Raw genomic sequence first — 23,760 nt, forward strand, 5'->3', positions numbered from 1 at the left:
ACTGCAAATGGCAGAGCAGAAAGAGCTTTGTTTTTGCTGATATACTTGAATTGCTCACCAAAACCAGAATTCACTTCCTCCAGCCATCTTGCTATGTGAGATAATTAAATGTTTTCACTGCTTAGGCCTCTGTCATGCATTACTACTTGCAGGAAACATAATATAATTCTATACTGGCTAACCACAACAAAACCTCATCTTAGAAAAGGAAAGAAGGCAAAACAGCATGCTGTGGTCACTGGTCATGCTTTATAGGAAAAACAACAATTCCCTTCTCTGACAGTGGAGTGAGTCATCAGTCATTGTGACTACCTTTCATTTTGTTCTCTAAGAGCTCTCTTGTCTATTGAGGAACAGATTCAGCTGATGTGCTTTTTCTTTTTGCCTGGAATGCAGATGTGATGGCTGGAGTTGCAGCAGTTATTTTGCGTTCATGAGGGAAAGGCCAAGTAAATCTCAGAGACTTCAGCCCTATGATCTTAAAGCTACTGGATCAATGTCAGCAGCCAGCTACCTCTTGCCTTCTTGTTATATAAGAAAAGTGCTGAGTAAATGTTAAGTTCTCTTTGAATTTAACTTTCATCTTTTTGAATTCTCCATCTTAGCAATATGCCTTGATGTTTTGCTTTATAGTTTCCCTCAGATAGTGCCTGGGGAAACATGAAGCAATAGACCTTGGAGATCAGGCCCTTACCTCAGGTAGCACCATCATAGATGGGCTCACCCACCTGTATCTGTCAGCAGGAGAGGTTTGAGAGAAGCCTCATTCTCTGGCTCCGCCTAGGTCTCAGTCTTATCCTCTACGTGTTTTCTCTTCACTTACATGATGTCTGTGCTACATTTATCTTGGGGTGGAGGAGCTGGCTTTGACACTTCCAAAAACAAAGGATTATCTGATGGACAGTGGTATCTCACTACTGACCACAGGCAGAAAGGAGCTCTCCTGAAATATCTGTGTGCCCGTCTCCTTCCGCTTTTGGAAAAGGCAGCTGGACCTAAGGCTTGTGCTTTCCTTGCAGATCTGGAGAAGTGGTCAGCATATCACAACATTTATACCATCCTGAGTAGGTGTGTGTGTGTGTGTGTTCCATTTTGTTAAATTAACTTTTTATTTTGAAATAGTTTGAAGTTGACAGGAAAGTTGCAAGAATATAATGAACACCCATACACTCACTTCACCCAGATTCCCCCATTATTAACATTTTACCGCATATGTGTTATCATTCTTTCTCTGAATCTCTCTTCCTCATATATTTGTGTGTGTGTGTGTGTGTGTGTGTGTGTGTGTGTGTGTGTATAAATTCATAAGTGCTTTGTGCTCAGTGATTAAAATGTATTTTATGGAGAGGTTCTTTGGGAATAAGTAAATATCTTCTTCCTCATCAAACTTTTACACACAGATTTTTGCATCTACTGATGATTCTTGCCCAAATAATTATCACTGTAGTGTTTTCTAATTCCATCATTTCTTCTACCTTTATTAGTTGGCATTCAACTATAAGGTAGAGCTTTCCCTTTATACATTTATTCATTCACTTATTTATATCAATGCAGACTCATGGATTCTTATTTTATTGAAGGGAATCTAATCCATTATTATCATCAGTTATTTTGATACTCAAATCTTTCCATCTTTGGTGAGTGGGAGACTTTTCAGGCTAGCTTCTATGTCCTTTTGAGATATGCTCATCATTCTTTGAGTACTTCCTGACTTTCTGGCATATCAAGGTGTTCCAGGTTCATCTTGTATTTTCTTTGTGTCAGCCTTGGACTTAGCCATTTCTTCATGGAGTCCTGCTCTGTTTGGTGAAGAATGGTATTTAAAAGCCAAGATCTGGAAGACCTTCTGTGGTCTGGGAAGTCTTGGCCCTCTTAATGGAAAGAGCTAGGAAATATGTATATGTAAGTACATACACATGCACATATATCATATTAGTTTGCTGGAGCTACCCTGGCGAAGTACCACAAACTGGGTGGGCTTAAACAACAGAAATTAATTCTCATAATTCCTAGAGGCTGGAAGTCTGAGATCAAGATCTAGGCAGGGTTTGTTCCTTCTGAGGGCTATGAGAGAGAATCTGTTTCATGCTTCTCCCCTCGCTTCTGATGGTTTGTTGGCAATCTTTGGTGGTCCTTGGCATGTAGAAGGATCACTCCACCCTCTGCCTTTCTTTTCTTTTTTTTTTTAAAGATTTTTTGATGTAGACCATTTTTAAAGTCTTTATTGAATTCGTTACAATATCGCTTCTGTTTTATGTTTTGGTTTTTTTGTCTGCGAAGCACATGGAATCTTAACTCCCTGACCAGGGATCGAACCCGCACCCCCTGCATTGGAAGGCAAAATCAACCACTGGATTGTCACAGAAGTCCCTCTGCCTTTATTTTCACATGACATTCTCCCTGTGTCTGTCACTGGATCAGGGTCCACTTTAATGACCTAGTTTTAACTTATCACGGTCAAGAGATATGTGACCAAGTAAAGTCACATTCTGAGGTCCTGGGGGGCTAAGACGTTTATCTCTTTTTCTCCATTAAAAATCATAAATTCACACTGATACTCCAATTCCAATCCACTGCCCCAGGATATATTCTAGTCTTTCTCTTTGCCACCTTTCTTCTTTGACAGTGTGCAACCTGGCTCCAGTTACCTGCAATATCGTGACTTATTTACTGAATCCCTTTCATGTAACCAGTCTCCCAGTCCTGGCTCTGTTGCACATAGCAGTTGACCGGCTCCACTGCCTTCTCTCACAGAGTTCGCTTTTACCAAATGACAGCTGAGTTAGTAAGGGGACTCAAGCACCTCTTTCCTACCTCCATGGCTCTTTGAGACCTCCAATTCTTAGACCCTAGAATTATACTTATTTGGAAAGTAACGTTTATATAGTGCTTTGGGATTTCCCAAGAATGTAAGAATATGTTTTATTTAAATTTTGAGCATCATAAAAACACTGTGAGGTTCATTTTCAGCTCCAATCTAGAGATCAAGAAACCAAGACTGATTTAAACTGTGTTGGCAGGACCAGGACAAGTAGCTCAGCCCACGATTACATCACACAATACATGTAACCCTGCACCTGAATATTATTTAGTATAGACGACACCGAACATTGCACATGATTGGAAAAGATATCTTAGGACCTGGGGACCCTAGAGAGAGGGTGCATTTTTCAGGTTTTTCAGTCAGTTCATTACATTTACATGTCTTCTGTCATGTGTGAAATGAATTATCTGGAGTTAACCTTTACCATCGCTAAGCATACATGTTTGTGATTTGTGCAGAATAGGAGAACTTGAGCTCTGTCTTCAAAATGAAATGGAGGTTTTCCCATTTAAAGTCAAGTCCTTCATTTCTAAATGCTGAATAGGATGGCACTTTTAGAAGAATTCCAGATGGTTAAATTAGGAGACTGATAATAAAAAAGAGAGAGAGAGAGAGAGACCAGCCCAAGATTACTCACAGAGCTTGAAGCCTTTTAATTTGGTTATGAATGAAATGCATTTTCATACCTTGTTCTGAAATGATTGCCAACCTCACCGACAGGAAGCCCTTGGGCATGTTATGGTCCCCTTCCCCCCAAGGCCCCTGGCTGCGCATGACTTCCCTTACAAACATTATTATTATTATTTTTGCCAATTCAAATGAAGTTGTTCTGCTTAGAATAAGAGGCTCTACGAAGCATGCCAGTGTTTTCCTATACAGTTTGTCTTTTTGAAGGGGACGAGTCTGTGTGGGTCAGGGAGGAGGCTGCGGGGCTGTGATGTTTCTGCGTCTTGGGCTTTGCAGACAGGGATCCTTCACCAAGGCCCTTCCCCCAGGTTCCTCTCAGGGTCAACGTCCAACACTGGCATTTGGTCACTTCTCTCAGGGAAGGTGAGGCAGTCCCAGGGGCCACCAGAAACCATCCTCTTACCTAAGATTCTCAGAGATCAGGTTTCTTCCCTCTGTGAAGAGGTGTGAAGAAGGGCGGGGGTGGGGGGGAGGAGGACGAGGAAGGTTTGAAAGGAGGCACCTTCTCTGTGGTTTGGGTTCATAAGGACCCGCTGCAAATGTCCTCAAGGAATCAAGAGGGCTTTGCTCAGATATTCCCACGTGGAGATGATGCCCACATTGCTTTGGGAGCCTGGCTTCGGCATCCTGAGGTGGCTTCTGAAGCCAAGAGCTTTATGCTGACTTGCGATATGGCCCTGGAGTCCCATACAACTAACCCAGGGACCACAGATGACCGGCCCCATTGAAACCTCTAGGGTTCTAGCAGTAGAGAGATTTGACTAGGATCCAAGCCCTGATACTTACAAGGGCTGTAGCCTCCGTGAGCATGTACTCCCACTGGAAAAGCTAAATGGCTCCTAGGCTTCCTTGAAAGACTTCTTTCTCATAGTATGGAATGTTCCCTGTTTCTCCATGTGTGCTACACGCAGCTGTCTTCTTCCAAGTAGCAGCTGAAGCCCGGTTCTTCACTGTACTTCGCAGAACAAAATGAACTTTGTCATTCAACTCTGACCACACTGTCTGCAAAAATAGTACCCTGGTGGTCACTGTATCCCTCTGCACTCATCTCCACCTGCAGGTGTGTCCCTGATGGTTTATTACCTGCCACCTGCATTGTCACTCTCAAGGGCAGGAAGACTGCCTGTTTACTCTCTGCTGGGTTCTTCACTCCCTGAATCAGTGCCTGCCTCAGGGGAGGGAATCTTTAGTTATGGGACCAAACTAGGTATGGACGGGTTTTTGTCTGCAGCTCAGGGAAGGGGGGCATATATGGGATTCCGGGGCCATAATAGATGTATAAAGCCAAAGTCAGGGTTTGGGGTGATCCTAGGTGAGCCCTGGAAATATGTCTTATCCTAGCAGGAGAGAGGAAGCTGGGGCTCTTGTGATCACATTCAGTGCTTATGTTTCATCTTCTTGGTATCTGAGCTTCAGCATTTCCTAAAGAGTAGGTGTCAGAGTCTTAGCAGGGCAAGTATGATGTTCAAATCTCCTGGGTCTCTCGAGGGTCAAAGGGTCAAAAGCTGAAGGGAAGGAACAAGGAGAGTGAACTCAGGAGGAAGACGATAATAATAAAGTGTAGCATTTATTTATCATTTATTTTTTTTGTTTACTTATTTGTAATGTATAAGCCAGGCGATGTGTTTTAAGTGCGTTCTGTGTATCATCTCCTTTACTCCTTACAAAAATGTTGCGAGGCGTTGTCTCTTATTACCTCCCTTTTGCTGAGAAGGAAACTGAGACACAAAAAGCATAAGTAACTTGCCTGAGTGTTCGTAGTTAGTTAAGGGCTGAGCTTGGTGTCAGTTCCAGGGGGTCTGGCTCCCAGGTTAGACCAACACATGGGCTCTTTCTTTAGGTCTCCACATCGAAGGTCCTACTGTCTTCCACCGAGCAGGCACTTTTCTTTGGTGTAAGTGAGTCACTGGGTTTGGCACAGTTGATCATTTGAAATCGCCAAAACTGGTGATGATATTGGTTAAACTAGAACAGTTCTCAAAAATACACATCTCTTGTCCTGCAACGCTCCTGTGTTGAAATGATTGATTTCAAAGCATCCTCGATTCAGAGGCTGTCAGAACCAGGGGCCCCTTAGAGACCTCCTGGTGTGCCCCTTTGCTCCACTGATAGGAAACCGAGGAGGAGAACCCTGCATCTCCCAGACATTCCCTTTGATAGCGTAGTAGGGAGCCCGTATAGCATGGAGGTTAAGAATCCAACCTCTGATCCACCATTTGCCACATTTATGATCTGTGCAAGTTAGTTAAACTCTGTTAGTCTCTGTTTCTGGTAAAATGAAAACGATTGCTCTCAAGCACGATGCAGGTGCCAAGCACAAAGTCAGCACTTGGTACAAGTAGTTTTAGAAACCTGAACTCTTGATGCTGTTTCATTCCGGTATCCTCAGCATGGTGGTCCCAACATGGCAGACATAGTTTCTGCCACTTAATGCAAGTTGGCAGAAAGGAGTGGCTGGGAATGTCTATTCTAAAAAAGTTATTTGTTGTTTATTTGAAATATGAAGTTTACTGGCTGTCCTGTATTTTGATTTGCTACGCCAGGCAATGCTACTGCGTATGGACAGCCATCCAAATTCAGCCAAAGGTGATGATGCCTGCTTCCCTTCATCCTTACTGGTACCAAGTGAGGTTATCACTAGCGCTGCTCACTGGTAACCAGCTCTGCTTAGAAAGAAATCTGATCTTCCTGCCCCACTGTGGTTGGGCAGGAGCAGATGACGAGTTCTGGCCAGTGAAATGTGAGCAGAAGTGATGTATGTCACTTCTAGGTCAGAGCATTGAATTGTCTGTGTGTGACTTTCTAGAATTCCCCCGACAAAGTAACTGTAGAAGCAGAAGCGGATTTGGAGCCTCCAGCATCTTGCATCCCTGAGTGTCTATAATGAACTGAACATCCCTGCTGACCTATAATGTACATGTAGCATGAGGAAGAAATAAAACTTAAGTACCATTTGCAGGAGCCGGGACATGGAAGCAACCTAATTGTCCATCGACAGATGAATGGATAAAGAAGATGTGGTACATATATACAATGGAATATTACTCAGCCATAAAAATGAATGAAATTGGGTCATTTGTAGAGATATGGATGGACCTAGAGTCTGTCATACAGAGTGAAGTAAGTCAGAAAGAGGAAAACAAATATCGTATATTAACGCATATATGTGGAATCTAGAAAAATGGTACAGATGAACCTATTTGCAAAACAGATGTAGAGACACAGACGTAGAGAACGGACATGTGGAGACGGGGTGGGGAAGGGGAGATGGGATGAATTGGGAGATTGGGATTGACATATATAAACTATCATGTGTAAAATAGATAGCTAGTGGGAACCTGCTATATAGCACAGGGAGCTCAGCTCGGTGCTCTGTGATGACCTAGTTGGGTGGGTTGGGGGAGGGTGGGAGGGAGGTCCAAGAGGGAGGGGATATATGTATACATATAGCTGATTCACTTTATTGCACAGCAGAAACTAACACAACATTGTAAAGCAACTATACCCCAATATAAAAAAAAAAAAAATTTAAGCCAGGAGTTGGCAAACTGTTGTCCTACAGGCCAAATCTGGCTCATTTCCTGTTCTTTAAATAAAATTTTATTGGAACGGAGCCATATCCATTCATTTATGAATTATCTATGGGGGCTTTTTTTTTGGTATAATGACAGAGTTGAGTAGTTGCAACGGAGACTGTGTGGTTCACAAAGCCTGAAATATTTACTGTCTGGCACTTTACAGAAAAAATTTGTTAATCGCTGTTTTCAGTCCCTTACTTTTTGTGGTGGTTATTACAGCATAACTAGCTTCTCCTAATTGCTTTCTTGAGTACAGTTTTTAAAGCTTGCTAATTTAATGGGTAAAAAAAAAAATTAAGGCAACATTGTGCTTAGTTTACATTTCTTTGATTATTACGGGAGTCACACGTTTTCCTGTTTATTGACTGGTTGACTATCTTCTTTGTCTGTTTATGGCCTCCACCATTTTATCATTAGGGGGTTAGTGATTTTCTTATTGATTTGATTGAGTTCTCAAAGGAGAGAGGATATTAATCCTTTGTAATTTACATTTGATTTATTCTACCAACTATTAGCTTAGAAAGGAGACAGTCCTTTTTCTCCAGAAGTCCAATAAATATTTAATTTTATTTGCTCTAGTTTTTGTATTTGATTTAAAAAATTCGTTTAAAAAAATCCACCAGTAATTCATTTTGGTGCAAGGGAGAAGATAGGGTCTTAAATGAATGCTTTTTTCAAATTGCTAATCAATTTTCCAGCACTATATTGATAAACCTTCCCTTTCTCATTGTTTTTTAACACTCCTTTTATAATTTGATAAATTCTTCCATATGAAATGGTCTATTTTAAGATTAGTTCTTCTGTTGAATGAACTATGCTGTATATTCTTGCAAAAATTGCTTTTGTTATAACGTTATGTGGAAAAGCAAAATACAAAGATATATATATGTATTATATGTATATATACGTATAATACATATATATTTTTTCAACTATACAAGAAAAGAACTTTACACATAGTAAACATAGACTGGAAGAAAACAGTTCTAAAATATTTATAACTACATTGTTTGTATGAAACTGTATTTTATAGTTTTCTCCTTCTTTCCATTTTTCGGTCACTTTCTAATCTTCTCATATACACAAAAAATGGAAAACTTATTTTATGGGAAAAAATTCTTCCTAAAATGGAATGTTGGTTTTCTAATTTCTTTGACTTCTGTTATATTTACCGCTATCTCGAGAGGTTTTGCTATGGTTCTAAAATACTTCCGTACTTTTTAATTTCTACAAGATCCTATTTACCACCATGTAAAGCTGTTATCTTTCCAGCAGCTGCTGTTCATCACCTCCTTATTTATTCAGACAAGAACTCTTTTACCTTTTTGCTAGTTTTTCAGCACTCCATGCTCTATTGAGGTTTAGATCAATGTTGGCAAGAGCTTTGGCACCTGAAGGAGAAACCATGGGTGGCTGGTTGCAGGAGATAGGAACCCCCAGGCCCGATGGCTCCTGATTCCGCCTCCAGTGCTCCAGACTCACCTCCCCAGCCACCTGCCACATAATCTTGACCTACCATGGCCACAGCTTTCCTCATCAGACACACCCTCAGCCTTCCTGTGCTTCCCGCAGCCGCACCAATCTACCTGACCGCCCTCACCAGAGACTGGAAGCTCTCACACTGTTAACATCCCTGGTATTCCTCTCAAAACTCTCCTACCATCTCCACTCCTAGTTCAAGCCTTCATGATCGCTCGGTTGGATTGACAGGGGTCTCCTTTTCTCTGGTCTAACATACTCTTAAAGCCGGCCAGGGTTTTCTGGTAAAATAAAAGTTGAAATCAGGTTCTTTGCTTTAAAACTCCCCATTGTTGATTTTGTGGCGTGACATCCACTCTGCTCTTGCTGATCACATTCAGTACTTATGTTTCATCTTCTTGGTATCTGAGCTTCAGCGTTCCCTAAAGAGTAGTGGCTGGGCTTCCCTGGTGGCGTAGTGGTTGAGAGTCCGCCTGCCGATGCAGGGGACGCGGGTTCGTGCCCCGGTCCGGGAAAATCCCACATGCCGCGGAGCGGCTGGGCCCATCAGCCATGGCCGGCTGAGCTTGCGTGTCCGGAGCCTGTGCTCCGCAACGGGAGAGGCCACAACAGTGAGAGGCCCACGTACCACAAAAAAAAAAGTAGCTAATAATGCTCAGAGCTCTTCTTTTTTTATTTTTTTAAATGTGTCCTTTTTTTTTTTTGGCTGTGCCACGCAACATGCGGGATCTTAGTTCCCTGATCAGGGACTGAACCCGTGCGCCCTGCATTGGGAGCTCAGAGTCTTAACCACTGGACCACCAGGGAAGTCCCTCAGAACTATTCTTTACTGAATGTTTTCATGTGCCAGGAGCTGTGCTAAGATCTTCATGTACATTAGCATATGTATTTCTCATAACTCTATGAGGAAGGTATTATTAGTATGTCCATTCTATAGGTGGGGAAACTGAGGCATGGAAAAATTAATTTTCCAAGGTCCCATGTTTAATAGTAAGTAGAATTGGGAATCATATCCAGATTTCTCTGATTTTGGAGTTCACACTCTTAGACATCAGGCCATATTTCCTCTGCTGCTTCTTTGACTTGACTTGCACTTTCTGGGTGCCCACGCCCTATGCTGACTCAGTAGAAATCCATACCCACTTGGGACTTCCCTGGTGGCACAGTGGTTAAGAATCCACCTGCCAATGCGGGGGACATGGGTTTGAGCCCTGGTCCAGGAAGATCCCACATGCTGAGGAGCAACTAAGCCCGTGTGCCACAACTACTGAGCCTGCACTCTAGAGCCCGTGAGCCACAACTACTGAGCCCACGTGCCACAACTACTGAAGCCCGCATGCCTAGAGCCCGTGTCTGCAACAAGAGAAGCCACCCCAGGGGGAAGCCCGCACACCGCAACAAAGAGTAGTTCCCGCTCACCACAACTAGAGAAAGCTCGCGAGCAGCAACGAAGACCCAACACAGCCATAAATAAATAAATAAATTTATGAAAAAGAAAAGAAAGAAAGAAGTCCATTCCCTCATTTCAGCTCCTTTGGAACCCCCAACCCATGAAGCCAATACCCTGGCCATGAGGAGAAAGGGGTTTATTCAGAGATGGAGGTTGGATGAGGGGTCTTCTGAGGGCTCTGAAAGCTTTGGACTAGGTGATTCATGTGGTGCTTTTTGGAAAATGGTCTGCCATAACAGTGGCCAGTGCATAGGCAGGGTGTCACGGGAAAACAGAAACATCTTTGGGACATCTGACTGTTGGTTGAGTTTTCTGGATTGTGCCACAGCTCTTTATCAGCTTTCTTGCTTCACGATGGCCAGCTGTGCTGTCAGCCAAGTTTTTGCACCTCCCGTGTCATAAGCCATGTCTGTCTGTTGGAGAGGATGGTGGGGTTAGGGGCTTTTCTAGATTTTCTGCTTTCCCCAACTCTGCCTTCAGTGAAGTCAGTCTGTTAGCTTGACCTCAATGATAATATGAGTATTTATACCACGGGAATCACAAAAGCTACAAATCATGGCTTTCTTTTTCTCATAGAGCCAGCTGTAAACTACTTACCAGAACACCACTGGGTACAATCCACTGGTTAAATGCACAGGCTTTATCATCAGACAGGCCTGGGTTTGTGTCCCAGCTACAACACTTCCTAGCTGGATGACTCTCTGAACCTCGGGTTCCTTGTTGGCAAAACGGGGGTGACAATGGCAACACGGTAGGGTTTTCGTGAGGATTAAATGAGATAATGCATGCAGAGTGCTTAGTAGAGTGTCCAACCCATTGTAAACATTCAATAGTTGATAGTAATTATGATAGCTAATTAATGAGAGTAAATAAATGAACAAAGATGAAGTTAGACAGCCATTAAAATGCCTTAAAAGTCCAAATTGAACAATGCCCTTAACCATATATTATGTGCCATGGAGACACAAACTGGAACACAAAGTGTACAGATTTCCAACAGTATGGATGTGCAGGTATAAGTCCTAAAGTTGCTGGGAAGGGGGAGATGTTAAGAGACTGTTTTCAGTGATCAGTTTCTAGGAGTTTAACAGAAGGAATGATTCTTAGTAGTCGTAACTCATAGATCTCAGAGATAGAGTAAAAGGGCCATGTAAGAATGAGATTTGAAAGCAGGCAGACCAGGATACCAAGCTAGTTTTATCATTTGGAAGTTCTGTGACTTTGAATGAGATACTTAATTTTGCAGAACTTCAGTTTCTCATTTATAAAATAAGAATAACCTACTTTGTGTTGTAAGAATTACACGAGCTAATGGTTTATATGGGAATGACCTTTGCTCTGTTATAAACCATCCCAAAACCATGATTTGCTTCCTTATAATTTTATGGGTTGGCAATCTCGTCAGTTCTACTTCAGATCTTGCCTGAAATCCCTCATGTGACTGTGTCATCTGATGGCTCAGCTGGGGCTGGAGAGTCCAAGATGGCCTCAGGCACACTTCTGGTCATAGATGTTGGCTGGCAGCTGGGATGGTTTGGTTTTCTTCCATATCCTCCAACAGGCTGGGCTGAGTTTCTTCACAGCACGATGGTCTCAGGGTTCCAAGAGCAAAACCAGAAACTGCAAAACTTCTTCAGGACAAGATTCCAGACCTTGCATAATATCACTTCTGCCGCATACTGTTGACCCAGACAAATCACAAGGCCAGTCCAGATTTAAGGAGTGGGATGTCTCATTGCAGAAGGGCTGGGAGCAAGGAAGGGGATTCACTAGGGCCATAATTATAATCATTTCTCACACCTATTAACATGTGAATGTTCTCAGCCTTCCCCCTTCCTGCTACTTCCCCCTGTCCCAACTTAATAAAGATAATATTGTCTTTGTCTTTCCAATTTCACCCATTCCCCTTCTTATAATTTCTGCCTTTCTTATCTGACTCTCTGGGTGTCTGTGATTTAGAATCAGGAGAATGGTTAGAGATGGAGAACCATAAAAACAGGCAGAAAAGGGAAGAAAAAGGAGAGACCAGAGCCTATCCCAGTGGTGATGGGTTTTCAGTGCATTCTGTGCAGAAGTGGAGGGTGAGGCTGGGATAAGAGACTGTAGAACTGCAGAGGGTATATGAGAATAGAGAGGGGACAAAAGGGAATTTTAAGGAGTTTATTTCAAATGCAAGTAATGAACAGAACTATTTTAAAATTTCTTTTGACTACTGGCTTGCATTTCTTTGAATGTGCCTTTGCCTGGAAATCGGGTTACACAGGGTCTCTGAGTTTACTTGGGTAAAATACGCAAACGCCTCTTCAGTATGTGAGACATAGTGGGTACTCAATAAATGATACATGCTGTAACGATCATAATTACTTCTGGCTGCCACTTCCCTTTTTCTTAGGCTAAATATGATGGTTCTATGTTCAGGTACTTCTTGCCTCCATTTTTCCCCAAGAGATATTACTTTTGCAAGACCCAAAGTAAAAATCTGGAGCACTGCTGCAAGACATTAAATTCAGGTATGGCATAAAGGAGTAATTCCACTTTCCCCCTTCTCCATGCATCATTTAAGGCCATAGATCCTGAGGAAACTGTCAAAAATACAAGCAGCACTAGCGGGGAGAAAATTCACAGGCATAGATTTCTGGAACTGCGGAACCACACCGGTCTTGTTCTCATTGTCATGGGTATGTGAATTTCCAAGGTCCCTGATTTCATATTATTCTGTATTTTTTTTTTCGAGTGGGACCTTCCCTTTTTTTTTTCTACTTTGACCATGATATTTCTAGTCATCTTGGGACCATGTAAGGTAGACTTGAAAATCTCCCAGAGGTAAGAATTTTCTCTTAATTTACAAATGAACATTTTAGTAGGAGTTTCTAATTTTATTTTCAATTTATCACCATATGAAATTATTTTATATAAGTATTTATTCTCTCATTTATTTCCTTTTTTCAGCTAGAATATAAGCCCCATGAGGTTTCGGTCTTTATCTGTTTTGTTTACCATGGAATTGCCAGCATTTAGAAAAATATCTGGTGCAATTGATATTTGTTGAGAGACTAATGGATTTTTCTTCCGAAAAAATTTTTTTTTTTACATGGGAGACTTCTGGTACTATAAGTATTGTCAGAACATAATGGGCTAGGTATCTCCTGAACTTCATAAATTTGGGAAACAGGGAAATAAGAGTCAAGCATTAAGGTCGATTCACAATAGACCAGAGCAAAAGGTGCAAAGTCGTCTTAAAAAGACACTGTTTTTAGGACTCACAAGATATGATGTAACATGACTGAATGTACTAATATAGATTATAAATATGTCAGAAAAGAAGTTGGACAGCGGTGGAAATGAACATTAAAAGATAGTGGAGAGGTGAACTTGAGCCATTTCCTCCTAAATAAGGGGGAGAAGCAATCCTGGTCATTGAACTTGAGTGTGACATTCCCACCAAAGGGCTCTCCCTATGGTGAGAAATAGTCCTCAGGTTATCCCAACTGAATGCTGTGGAGGCCTTCAGATTCATTGAGATTCCTTCACCCAATGAATCCTTGAGATTCATTCACCCAATCTCAAGTTCCTGTTCACTGTGCCACCTTCTGATGGACCTGAACTTCCCACCCAGTTCTGCTTTCTGAAAGAAAGTGTGCTGGTCATAATTACCAGAGGTCTCTGGGCCCTACAACTGTTATACTTCTCTTTGTAACATAACTAATTGGAATTCTGGTGTTATACATCATTCTCATCATGTTGATTAATGGGAGTCCAGCCTCAAGAGTCAGACCTATTCTCCACAAACTGGTAGTTATGGGTCTGAGCCTGTACAGCCAAGGGTCAGACCTACATTCTGGGTTATTTACTATAATGAATGTCCCCCTGTGAAAGCTCTGAAGACACAGCCACCACCATCTCTTAGTGATACCATGGTTTTGCCATGGGTCACTCCCCTTTAATCCAAACATATTTAGGAAGAACTGAAATGGTCTTTGTAACAAACATGTGGCATGAACACTGCCTGTCTGGAAAACCACATCCTTATTCTAATGAGTTCAATATTGCTCCAACCATTTCTAATCTTTTCTTTGAGAATGAAATGACCTTCAAGGCCACCTGTGATAATCTGTCTTTGTATCGAATATTTCATTTAAGTTCAATCACTGAGCCGTGACTTGTGCTAGGTTGGGTGCTACTTACTGAGGGATATGATACGTAGCAAGAGCCCCTCAGAGACATTGGGCCCAATGCCTACAATGAGAGCTCCCATCTTGGTTAACTACCAACTCACCTGACTTGACTTCAAATGATACTTTATTGATTCCAGAAGTTAAATCTGCAACCAAAGATCAAAATTTTTCGCCATTTAAGACATTTTAGCAAATCTACCTCAGTCTCAAAGGGCAATTTCTCTCTAATAAATTTATTTTTCCACAGTGGCAGCATCATTAAAATAGGTTTTATAGCTTATCTTCATGTAGTAATACTTTGGAGGGACATAATAATTCAGATATATAACTCTAGGTTCTTTGTTGAAGACAAAGCTTTCCTCAAAAGCCCTGCATGTATATTCATTCTTAACTCAGTTGTTGGACAGTTTTACTATGAACGTTAGCATTTTCTATTCCTAAGCATATTCTGGTTTTGCTTACACAGGTGAAAAGAGGTTGTTTTATATTCTTAATCCTGCTTTTAATATTCAAAAGTCATTTTAAAGTTTCTGAAGGGTGGTCATGGAGATAATACTTTTGAGAAGCATTTACCCAGCGGTTCTTAACCCTGGCTGTGCATTAAAATCACCCGGAGATGCTTTGAAACTACCTGGATAATTAAGTCAAAATCGCTGGTGGTAATATCCTCATACCATCAACCTTATGAAGCTGGTGTATTATTCCTATTTTTTTCAGATACTGGATCTCAGAGAGGTTAAGTAAATTGCCAAGGTCACACTCAGATCTCTACTATTGCAACTCCATGTTCTCTGCACAATGTTGCCTCTTTCAATTCTTAATAGAGCAGTTTGACAGGGTAAAGTGCACACTTCCAGTGATTTTGAGGGGGCAGCAGAAAGATAAATTCATAACCACCCATTGTTTGTAAGGTGACTACTTAGATGGCTCCTTGCTAGGAAAAAGCATTGAGAGTTTTTGTGGTGAACTACTGATTATTATTGATGAGCATAGAGAGGGGTGCCGTGTAGAATGCTGGGTTATTAAAGCTTTAGTTTCAGTTCAGGTGAATCATACCAGGAAAATATGAGTTTGTTTGTTAGTACGTCCAATAAAACGGCTGGGATGTAAAGAAATTTGATGTCGAATATTGCAACTGCAAAAACGGAGGATTCAAATCCTGAAGAGGCACTTTTCTGCTGAGTCCTGATGCCTCTGATCCATTTTGGAGCAAGATGTCCCAGGTCTCCTGAGGACATGGACAGGCTCCTGGGCTCTGTGAGTGGGAATTTCAGGTGGGAAGTAGCAAGAATTCTGTATAGAGTCAGGTTGGAAATAGTCATCTGTGATGTAGTGAGAGGTGGAATGCATCTCCAGGTGTGCAGGGATGTTCCTTTAAAAGACAAATTTTGCCATAAATGGCACCTCATTTATTATAATTTTTAAATAGAATTTATTTTGATAAATACTGATAGCAATTTTTTCAAATAAAAAGACCATATCAATTATATGTTCCGCTTAACCTTGACTAACTGTCCGGGTTAGAGTACCATGTTTGTAGGTATAACATTTCCTGATAAGATAGTGAGTACCAAGGAAGCAGATCTCATTCATTCATTTAAAAATGTGTTGTAGGAGAGGCAAACATCTACCTCTACCCATATTAGGTTTTCAGCTTAGATTCCTTAAAAATAAAGGCAGATTAATAAGAGAAAAACTGTTTATTAACTCATGCAGCATACATGGGAGAAAACTGAATGAAGAGTAACTCAAAATAGTGGCTTAGAACTCTGGCTTATGTAGCATCTTCAACAAAGAACAATGAGTTTGAAGAGAAATGACAGGACTAAGGAAAGAAGTTTTAGGCTTCAAAGGGCAGCAAACTGTGGAAGGTAATATATGGGAGGATTACTAGTGCAGTTAGGTTTCTTTGCAGATTCTCCTGGTGCTGTCAAGAGTCTGGCTTCAGTAAAAGTAGAATTTATATCCAGCCTTTAGGCAGAAAAAGAGGAGGTTAGAGAGAGCTTTTCATAAGTTTACTGCTTCTTTCTTTCTTTATTTTTGGCTGTGCTGGATCTTGGTAGCTGCGTGTGGGTTTTTCTCCAGTTGCAGCATTGTGGTGCACGGGCTTCTCATTGCCGTGGCCTCTCGCGTTGCGGAGCACAGGCTCTAGGCATGCGGTCCTCAGCAGTTGTGGCTCGCGGGCTCTAGAGCGCAGGCTCAGTAGCTGTGGCGCACGGGCGCAGCCACTCCGCAGCATGTGGGATCTTCCCGGACCAGGGCTCGAACCCGCGTCCCCTGCGTTGGCAGGCAGGTTCTTAACCACTGTGCCATGTGGGAAGTCCAGTTTACTGCTTCTTAATATGTTTACTGCCAGCTTAAAATAATTTTTATGTTTACTGCTTCTTAATATGTTTACTGCCAGCTTAAAATAATTTTTATGTCAAAGAGACGTACTTTGGGGTGACATATTCTGGTTTCCTTTAGTGTTTTGAGTGTCTACTCTGATCCTACATTGTGCTAGGTGATGGGAAACAGTATTCCAATGACCTGGTCCTTATGCTCATAAACCAGTGAGGGAGACAGACAGATAACCAGTACTTGGGCAGGAGGGACTGGTGGGAAGGAGAATGGATCAAGTATAGGTGCAAGTGCTGGTGACTTTGGCAGCAGGAAGTTGAGGGAAGATGAGTTTCATTTTCTCTGATGGAGGAGGTGAGATGATGCTAGTTGTCAAATGTCGTGGCAGAGTAGAAGGTCAGACAAAGAACAAGGTTTGAAATAGCAGCTATGGAGAAGAAAGATAGGACAAAGGGAGGCATAACTTGACTTTCAACAATTTTTTTTCTCCTAGTGTTTTTGAGCCAGTAAAGATAAATAAAAGGACTTGAATTCTCTTTTTTTTACCAAGAAATCAACAATAACCTTTACATCTGCTTCTGGAACTCTGTCCCTTGAAACCAAGGTCAAACTGAGAACATTGTACAATGTCTCATAAAAGCAAATGCTCTCAAATAACAGACATTGTATCACCTAAAGGCTTTTGGGTATAAGAACAGGACTGTCTTTTGGGGACACTTTAGTTCTTTAACAAAAAAAAAAGGGAAATCAAACCTTTCACATAGATGATGCACTTAATGAGTACCAGGTGCTCTCATCATTACAGCTGCTTTCTGAGACAGGTGTTACTATCTTCTCCTTTTACAGATGAGGAAACAGAGGCATAGAAGATTTACTCAAGACCAATTATTTTTTAAGGGACAGACCCAGGGTCTGAACTAAGTTCAAAATCTTTCCGTGATAAAATATCCATTCAGTGCATTTGATATGGGGGGTGAGGGGAAATCCCTGGTTTCTATCCTTGTTCTCTCCATCCTGTAAATGTTTTCCTGTAGGTTTAATGAGACATTTTATGATTATATTTCTTTTTTAAAAAAATTATTTATTTTATTTATTATTTTTGGCTGCATTGGGTCTTTGCTGCTGTGTGCGGGCCCTCTCTAGTTGTGGCGAGTGGGGTCCACTCCCCGCCGCGGCACACAGACCTCTCGTTGCAGTGGCTTCTCTTGTTGTGGAGCATGGGCTCTAGGTGCACGGGCTTCAGTAGTTGTGGCACATGGGCTCAGCAGTTGTGGCGCACGGGCCCAGCCGTTCTGGCATGTGGGATCTTCCCAGACCAGGGCTCGAACCTGTGTCTCCTGCATTGGCAGGCGGACTCCCAACCACTGCGCCACCAGGGAAGCCCTATGATTATATTTCTCAACAGTTGATTAAGCATGCATAGATCTGAATATGTTGATGTAAGCTGTTTAAGTCTTAAAAGATTTTCTTGGGAAATATCTCTTCAACTAAAAAAAAAAATGAAAAAAATGATATTGGGACAATTGGCTATCCATATGGAAGGCAATCAAATTAGACCTCTAACTTGCGCCATACATCAACACAAGTTCCAGAAGAACTCAAGTGTTAAATGAATAAAGCCACACCATAAAAGTTATAGAAGAAAATGAAGGATTATTTATAACCTGGGGATGGAAAGGCCTTCCCACACAAGATGCAAATTCAGAAGCTGTGAAAGAGAAGATTGATAGACTTGATTACATGTATGAGGAGGTAATTACAGCATTGTTTATAATGGTGAAAAATTAGGAACCATCTAAAGATTCCTTAATAAGGAACTATTTAAATACATTATGGAACGTTTACATCATGGAGGAGTAATGCAGCCTAGCAGTTAAGTGCATGGCATTCTGATGCCAGGCTGCCTGAGATTGAATCTCATCTCCACCACTTAACTAGCTATGTGTCATTGGGAAAATTACCTCACTCCCTCAATTTCCTCATCTATAAATTAAGCATAAGGATTTCCTTTATCTCATAGAGTTAGTGTGAGGATTAAATGAATTAATAATGTAAAGCACTTTGAACAGATCCTTACACATAGTTACCTCTACCTAAGTACTAGCTACTTTATCACAGATCACTTAAAAAAAAATGAGGTGGGCCAATGTGCAATGATTCAGTATCATCTCAAACTATTACGAAGAAAGCAGGACAATGTATAGAGTGTGGTTTCATTTCAATAAAAATATGTTCATACTTACATATGTGTGGATGAAAAGGAATAAAGAGAGAGACTATGGAATAAGACGACCCACCAAATTATGAATCGTTGTTATGTCCAGGGAGGGCAGTAGGAGGGTTTGCAAAGGAACAGTCACATTTTATGCTTCGTAATTTCATATTACTTCAGTCTTTTACAAAGAGAATGAGGTTACACACTTTGTGTTAAGGGAAAAAGGAAGAAAGGAAAAAGGAAGAAGGGAGGGAGGGAGGGAAGATGTCTTTTAACTCTCTCTGTTGTCAATATAGGGTAAAACTGATAGCATAAAAGCACAAACACCTATGGCATGGGGCACTGCTCCCCTCTCCTGACACAACTCCTAGTCTTAGAAGTGAACCATGGAGTGTAGGACCTGAATGGAGGAGGGAATAAACTAGAAACGGGTAGGGCAAAACCTGTGGTCCAAATAATCTTTATGACTAATAAAAAAATCGAATCTAGACAGCTCATACATAAACCAGGCATTAATTCATATGGAATATTGAGTTACATTTTGAATAAATCAATTCTTTTTCTAAGACCGTTAATGTTCTTCTTAAAACATCTTTCCAGATTTGTACATGCTTTAAACAAGAAGAGGATCTTTCTCATAAGTTTCTATGCTAGTTACACAGAATAAGATGTGTTGTATGTGTGTGTTTAGTCACTCTGATAGATTGCCTTTGTTAGTCATTTTCTTCATACCTGCATAGAAGAGACATAATTTAGAGACACAAATTCATTAGATGGAAAGAACCCAGGATTGGGAGGCAGGAAACCTGACTAGTTAGTCCTTTTCCCAATTACGACAGTTATTTGTGTGTTCTTGAGCAAATCACGGAGTTCTTTAGCTGTAAAATGCAAAGATTAGACGAGTTCTTATATGATAAATTTGGTCTCTTCCAGTTTCAAAAATTCCAAGATTTGCCATGCATTTTTATTTTCAAAATCAAAAACAAAGCAGTCACTCTTCAGAATTATTGTAATGAGAAACCATCTGCTTCTTATCAGGTTGTCTATTAGGCTTAATTAATAAAAGTATAGTATCAGTGTGGGAGGTGTTGGAGGTGATTATTTAGAAGACTGTTCTTTCCCCAGTGAATGGTCCTGGCACTCTTGTCAAATATTAATAGACATATGGATGTATTTCTGGACCCTCAATTCTACTCTACTGATCTATATACCTATCCTGTACCAGTGCCACACTCTCTTGATTACTGTTGCTTTGTAGTGAGTTTTGAAATTGAAATGTATGAGTTCTCCTACATTGTTCTCCTTTTTCAAAATTGTTCTGGCTATCCTGGGTTATTTGCAATTCCATAAGAAATTTAGAAAGAGCTTGTTAACTTACCTAAAGAAGTCAGCTGGGATTCTGACAGGAATTGCTGTGATACTGGAGATCAATTTGGTACCAGTGTTATACGGGATGCCTTTCCATTTCTTTGGATCTCCTTTAATTTCTTTCAACAATGTTTTCTTGTTTTAGAGTATAAGTTTTTCATTTCCTTTGTTAAATTTATTCCTAAGTATTTCATTCTACTTGATGCTATTGTAAATATAGCTGCTTTCTTAAATTTATTTTTGGATTGTTCATTGCAAGTGTACAGAAATACAATTGATTTTTGTATATTGATCTGGTATCCTGCAACTTTTCTGAACACATTTATTAGTTATAGCAGGGTTTTTTTGATTCTCTAGAATTTTTTTTTTTAATTTTAAAAATTATATATGTTACAAATATTTCTTCCCAATTTGTTCCATATATATATATATTTGTTGTTGTTGTTTATCTTTTGGTCATGCCACACGGCATGTGGGATCTTAGTTCCCCGACCAGGGATCGAACCCATGCCCGCTACATTGGAAATGCGGAGTCTTAACCACTGGACCGTCAGGAAAGTCCCTCTAGGATTTTCTATATATCATATTATGTCATAGGCAAAAAAATAGTTTTACTTCTCCTTTTCCAATCTGGATGCCCTTTCATTTCTTTTTTTTTTTTCTTTAATAACCCTTTCATTCCTTTTTCTTGCTTGATTGCCCTGACTAGAACCTCCAGTACAAATGTTGAATACAAATGGTATGAGCGGACATCTTTGTCTTGTTCCAGATCTTACAGGGAAAGCATTCAGTCTTTCACCACCAAGTATGAAGTTAGCTGTGGGTTTTTTACAGATGCCCTTCATACCTATTTCTTTTTTTCCCCTTCCTTCCTTCCCCCTTCCGTCCTTCCTTCCTTCCTTCCTTCCCTCTCCCTTCCTCCCTTCCTTTCTTTTTTTGGTGCTAATGTAAATGGTATTGTGTTTTTAATTTCAAATTCCAATTTTTCATTGTTGGTATACAGGAAAGCAATTGACATTCCCTCCAGCAATGTATTAGAATTCCAATTTCTAAACATTCCTCACCAAGATTTATTTCCTTGTATCCTATACTAACCTTAGAAGTTGGACAGCGGTGGTTAGTAGCACTTTTTTTTTTTTTTTTTTTTTGCGGTACGCGGGCCTCTCACTGTTGTGGCCTCTTCCGTTGCGGAGCACAGGCTCCAGACGTGCAGGCTCAGCGGCCATGGCTCACGGGCCCAGCCGCTCCGCGGCATGTGGGATCTTCCTGGACTGGGGCACGAACCCGTGTTCCCTGCATCGGCAGGCGGACTCTCAACCACTGTGCCACCAGGGAAGCCCGAGACAATCTTTTTTGATATAGTGTTTTTTTTATTATCATGTGCTTTGAATACAGTTTCATCAAGCCTTGGAACTATGAGTTTGTTTTATTGAATATATGTAAAATGTCTGCCATATAATCTGTTTGGCAAAGTTAATCCTCACTGTAAAACCAGTCAGTCAGAAAGTTCTTACTGTCCGTTGTGACAAACATCTGATGTTTTTTTCAATTCAGTCAAACATGCTAATGAGGATCTCAAGGACTATTATAAATACCACTGGAAAAAAATTATAGAACCCATCTTGTGGGATAGATAATAAAAGCAGAAAAGTCAGGATTAAAATGCTGCAGAACTAATGTAATTAATTCATCCATTTTATAATGTTATAAAAAGAAGATCATAAATCGATATGCAGTTTCTCCTACTGAATTTGCAATCTGGCAATGTTATATGTACGCAAAAGGACATTTATGAAACAAGTCTGGTAAATGTGTATGTGTCTGTGTATCAAACATTGGTTTTCTGCTTTGGAAAATAATTAAATGAGTTAAATATAAAGATGAGAAATAACTCCACTAATTTTATGAGACAGCATGACCCCACTTTCTCCTTACACGTTAACTGAGAGAGAAAGCTAAACACCACTAAAAACTAATCAGTCTAGAAGTTATGATACAATTTTTTTTTTTTTTTTTTTTTTTTTTTTTGCTGTTAGGAGATGGAAAATACTACAGATTTTTATGTTGAAATACAACGTGAGTTGAGGACTACTTGGGGAACCCAGTTTTGATGCCCCACTGGTCTGAAGGGACCCAGAGCAGGGTAGAGGGACTCTCCAGGGCCTGATGGCGGGACGGCACCGGATCTCATGAAAGACATCGGCCAGTAGCAGCTTTGAGTGAGGTGGCTGAGCCTCCGAGCTGGAGGAATGAGAGGCAGCCAGGGTGTGGAGGCTGGAGCCTGGCCCCGGAGGACAGGTGGCGCCTGGCCCAGCATCTCCTCCCCCAATTCCCTCTGCAGGGTTTTCTTTTGCTGCTTGATTATCTTCTGCATATCTTCTTTTCTTAACAATGACTCTAAACTTCCTGCTTTCATCTCCCTGTTTTCCTCATACTGGGTGTTCTCAGTTCAGTTTGCGGTTTTCTGTCAGTCTGCAGCTTCAGTGGCTGGCCAGCTGCCCATGAACTTGGTCCAGAGCCTGGAACCCATGCTTTTTTTTTCTTTAACATCAGTATTGGAGTATAATTGCTTTACAATGGTGTGTTAGTTTCTGCTTTATAACAAAGTGAATCAGCTATACGTATACATATGTCCCCATATCTCCATCCTCTTGCGTCTCCCTCCCTCCCACCCTCCTATCCCACCCCTCCAGGTGGTCACAAAGCACCGAGCTGATCTCCCTGGGCTATGCGGCTGCTTCCCACTAGCTATCTATTTTACGTTTGGTAGTGTATTTATGCTGGAACCCATTCTTATTCTCTTCCACCGCGCCATTCCAGAGAGGGATTCATCTTACATGGGTGGCTGTATCCCAGCAGGTTCAGAGTCTTAGAGACCTCTCTGCTCCTGCCACCCCTCTTCAGAAGGTACGAGTGTCTCCCACGCCCCCCAGGCCCCCAACTTCCCAGATCAGTGCAGCCGTGTGCTCTGCAGGCTTAGCTCACCCACACCATTTCTCCCTTACAAATACAAACTACATCGTATGGTCCAGTTACACATGCGTGGCCAGATTTCCTTTTCTTTTCCCCTTCTCCTCGTCTTCCCCCTCCCCCTCCCCTGCCACCCATGTCCTCCTCTTCCTCCGTCCCCTCCCCTTTCCTTCCTTCTTCTCCTCCTTCTTCTTCATCGTCCAGTCCCTAGGGCCCTGACTGGGCTCTGTGGTCTCACCCCCGCCCTTTATGCTGTAGTCCAGAGCCTGTAAACCAGAGGCCAAGTGCCCAAAATTGCAGACAGCTTTGTGCCCACAGAATATTGATCCTCACGGTATTTACATTGACTAAAAATTCATCACCAATCTTTGAAAACATGGAATCTCACCTTAAAATCAAAACTTCTTCTGACTTTTGAAGAATCAGATTTGCCAACATTGGGCCACGTTCCATCAGCAGGAGCTAAGCGCCAGCCGCTCTTTAGCCAGGGCACAGTCTCCACCGCCCCTCACCGTGCCCGAGAGGCTGACCTCAAGGTCAGCAGCGCTGTGCGGTGCTGCGGCCCCTCCCATGGCCTGCTGTCCTCTGTGGTCTCACCACCCAACCTCTGTAGCATTCGTGGTTACAACCTTTGATTCCAGACACAGTGAAGAGATTTGCTGTTCCTGGAATTT

General features: G+C 41.4%; 1 protein-coding gene across 7 annotated transcripts in view; it reads left to right on the forward strand.

The window, feature by feature from the left end:
- MTHFS (methenyltetrahydrofolate synthetase) overlaps nt 1-23,760 on the forward strand; it is a 271,461-nt gene that overhangs the window by 146,762 nt on the left and 100,939 nt on the right. The window contains exon 4 of one of the 7 annotated variants that reach the window (XM_067698758.1): nt 12,753-12,841. The exons of the other annotated variants lie outside the window; for them this stretch is intronic. Coding sequence (XP_067554859.1) covers nt 12,753-12,841 — 89 coding nt within the window. The remainder of the gene's footprint in view (nt 1-12,752; nt 12,842-23,760) is intronic. 7 annotated transcript variants of the gene reach the window in all.

The sequence above is a fragment of the Pseudorca crassidens genome, chromosome 1 (genome assembly GCF_039906515.1).
Source record: "Pseudorca crassidens isolate mPseCra1 chromosome 1, mPseCra1.hap1, whole genome shotgun sequence".
In the NCBI taxonomy this organism is placed as follows: domain Eukaryota; kingdom Metazoa; phylum Chordata; class Mammalia; order Artiodactyla; family Delphinidae; genus Pseudorca; species Pseudorca crassidens.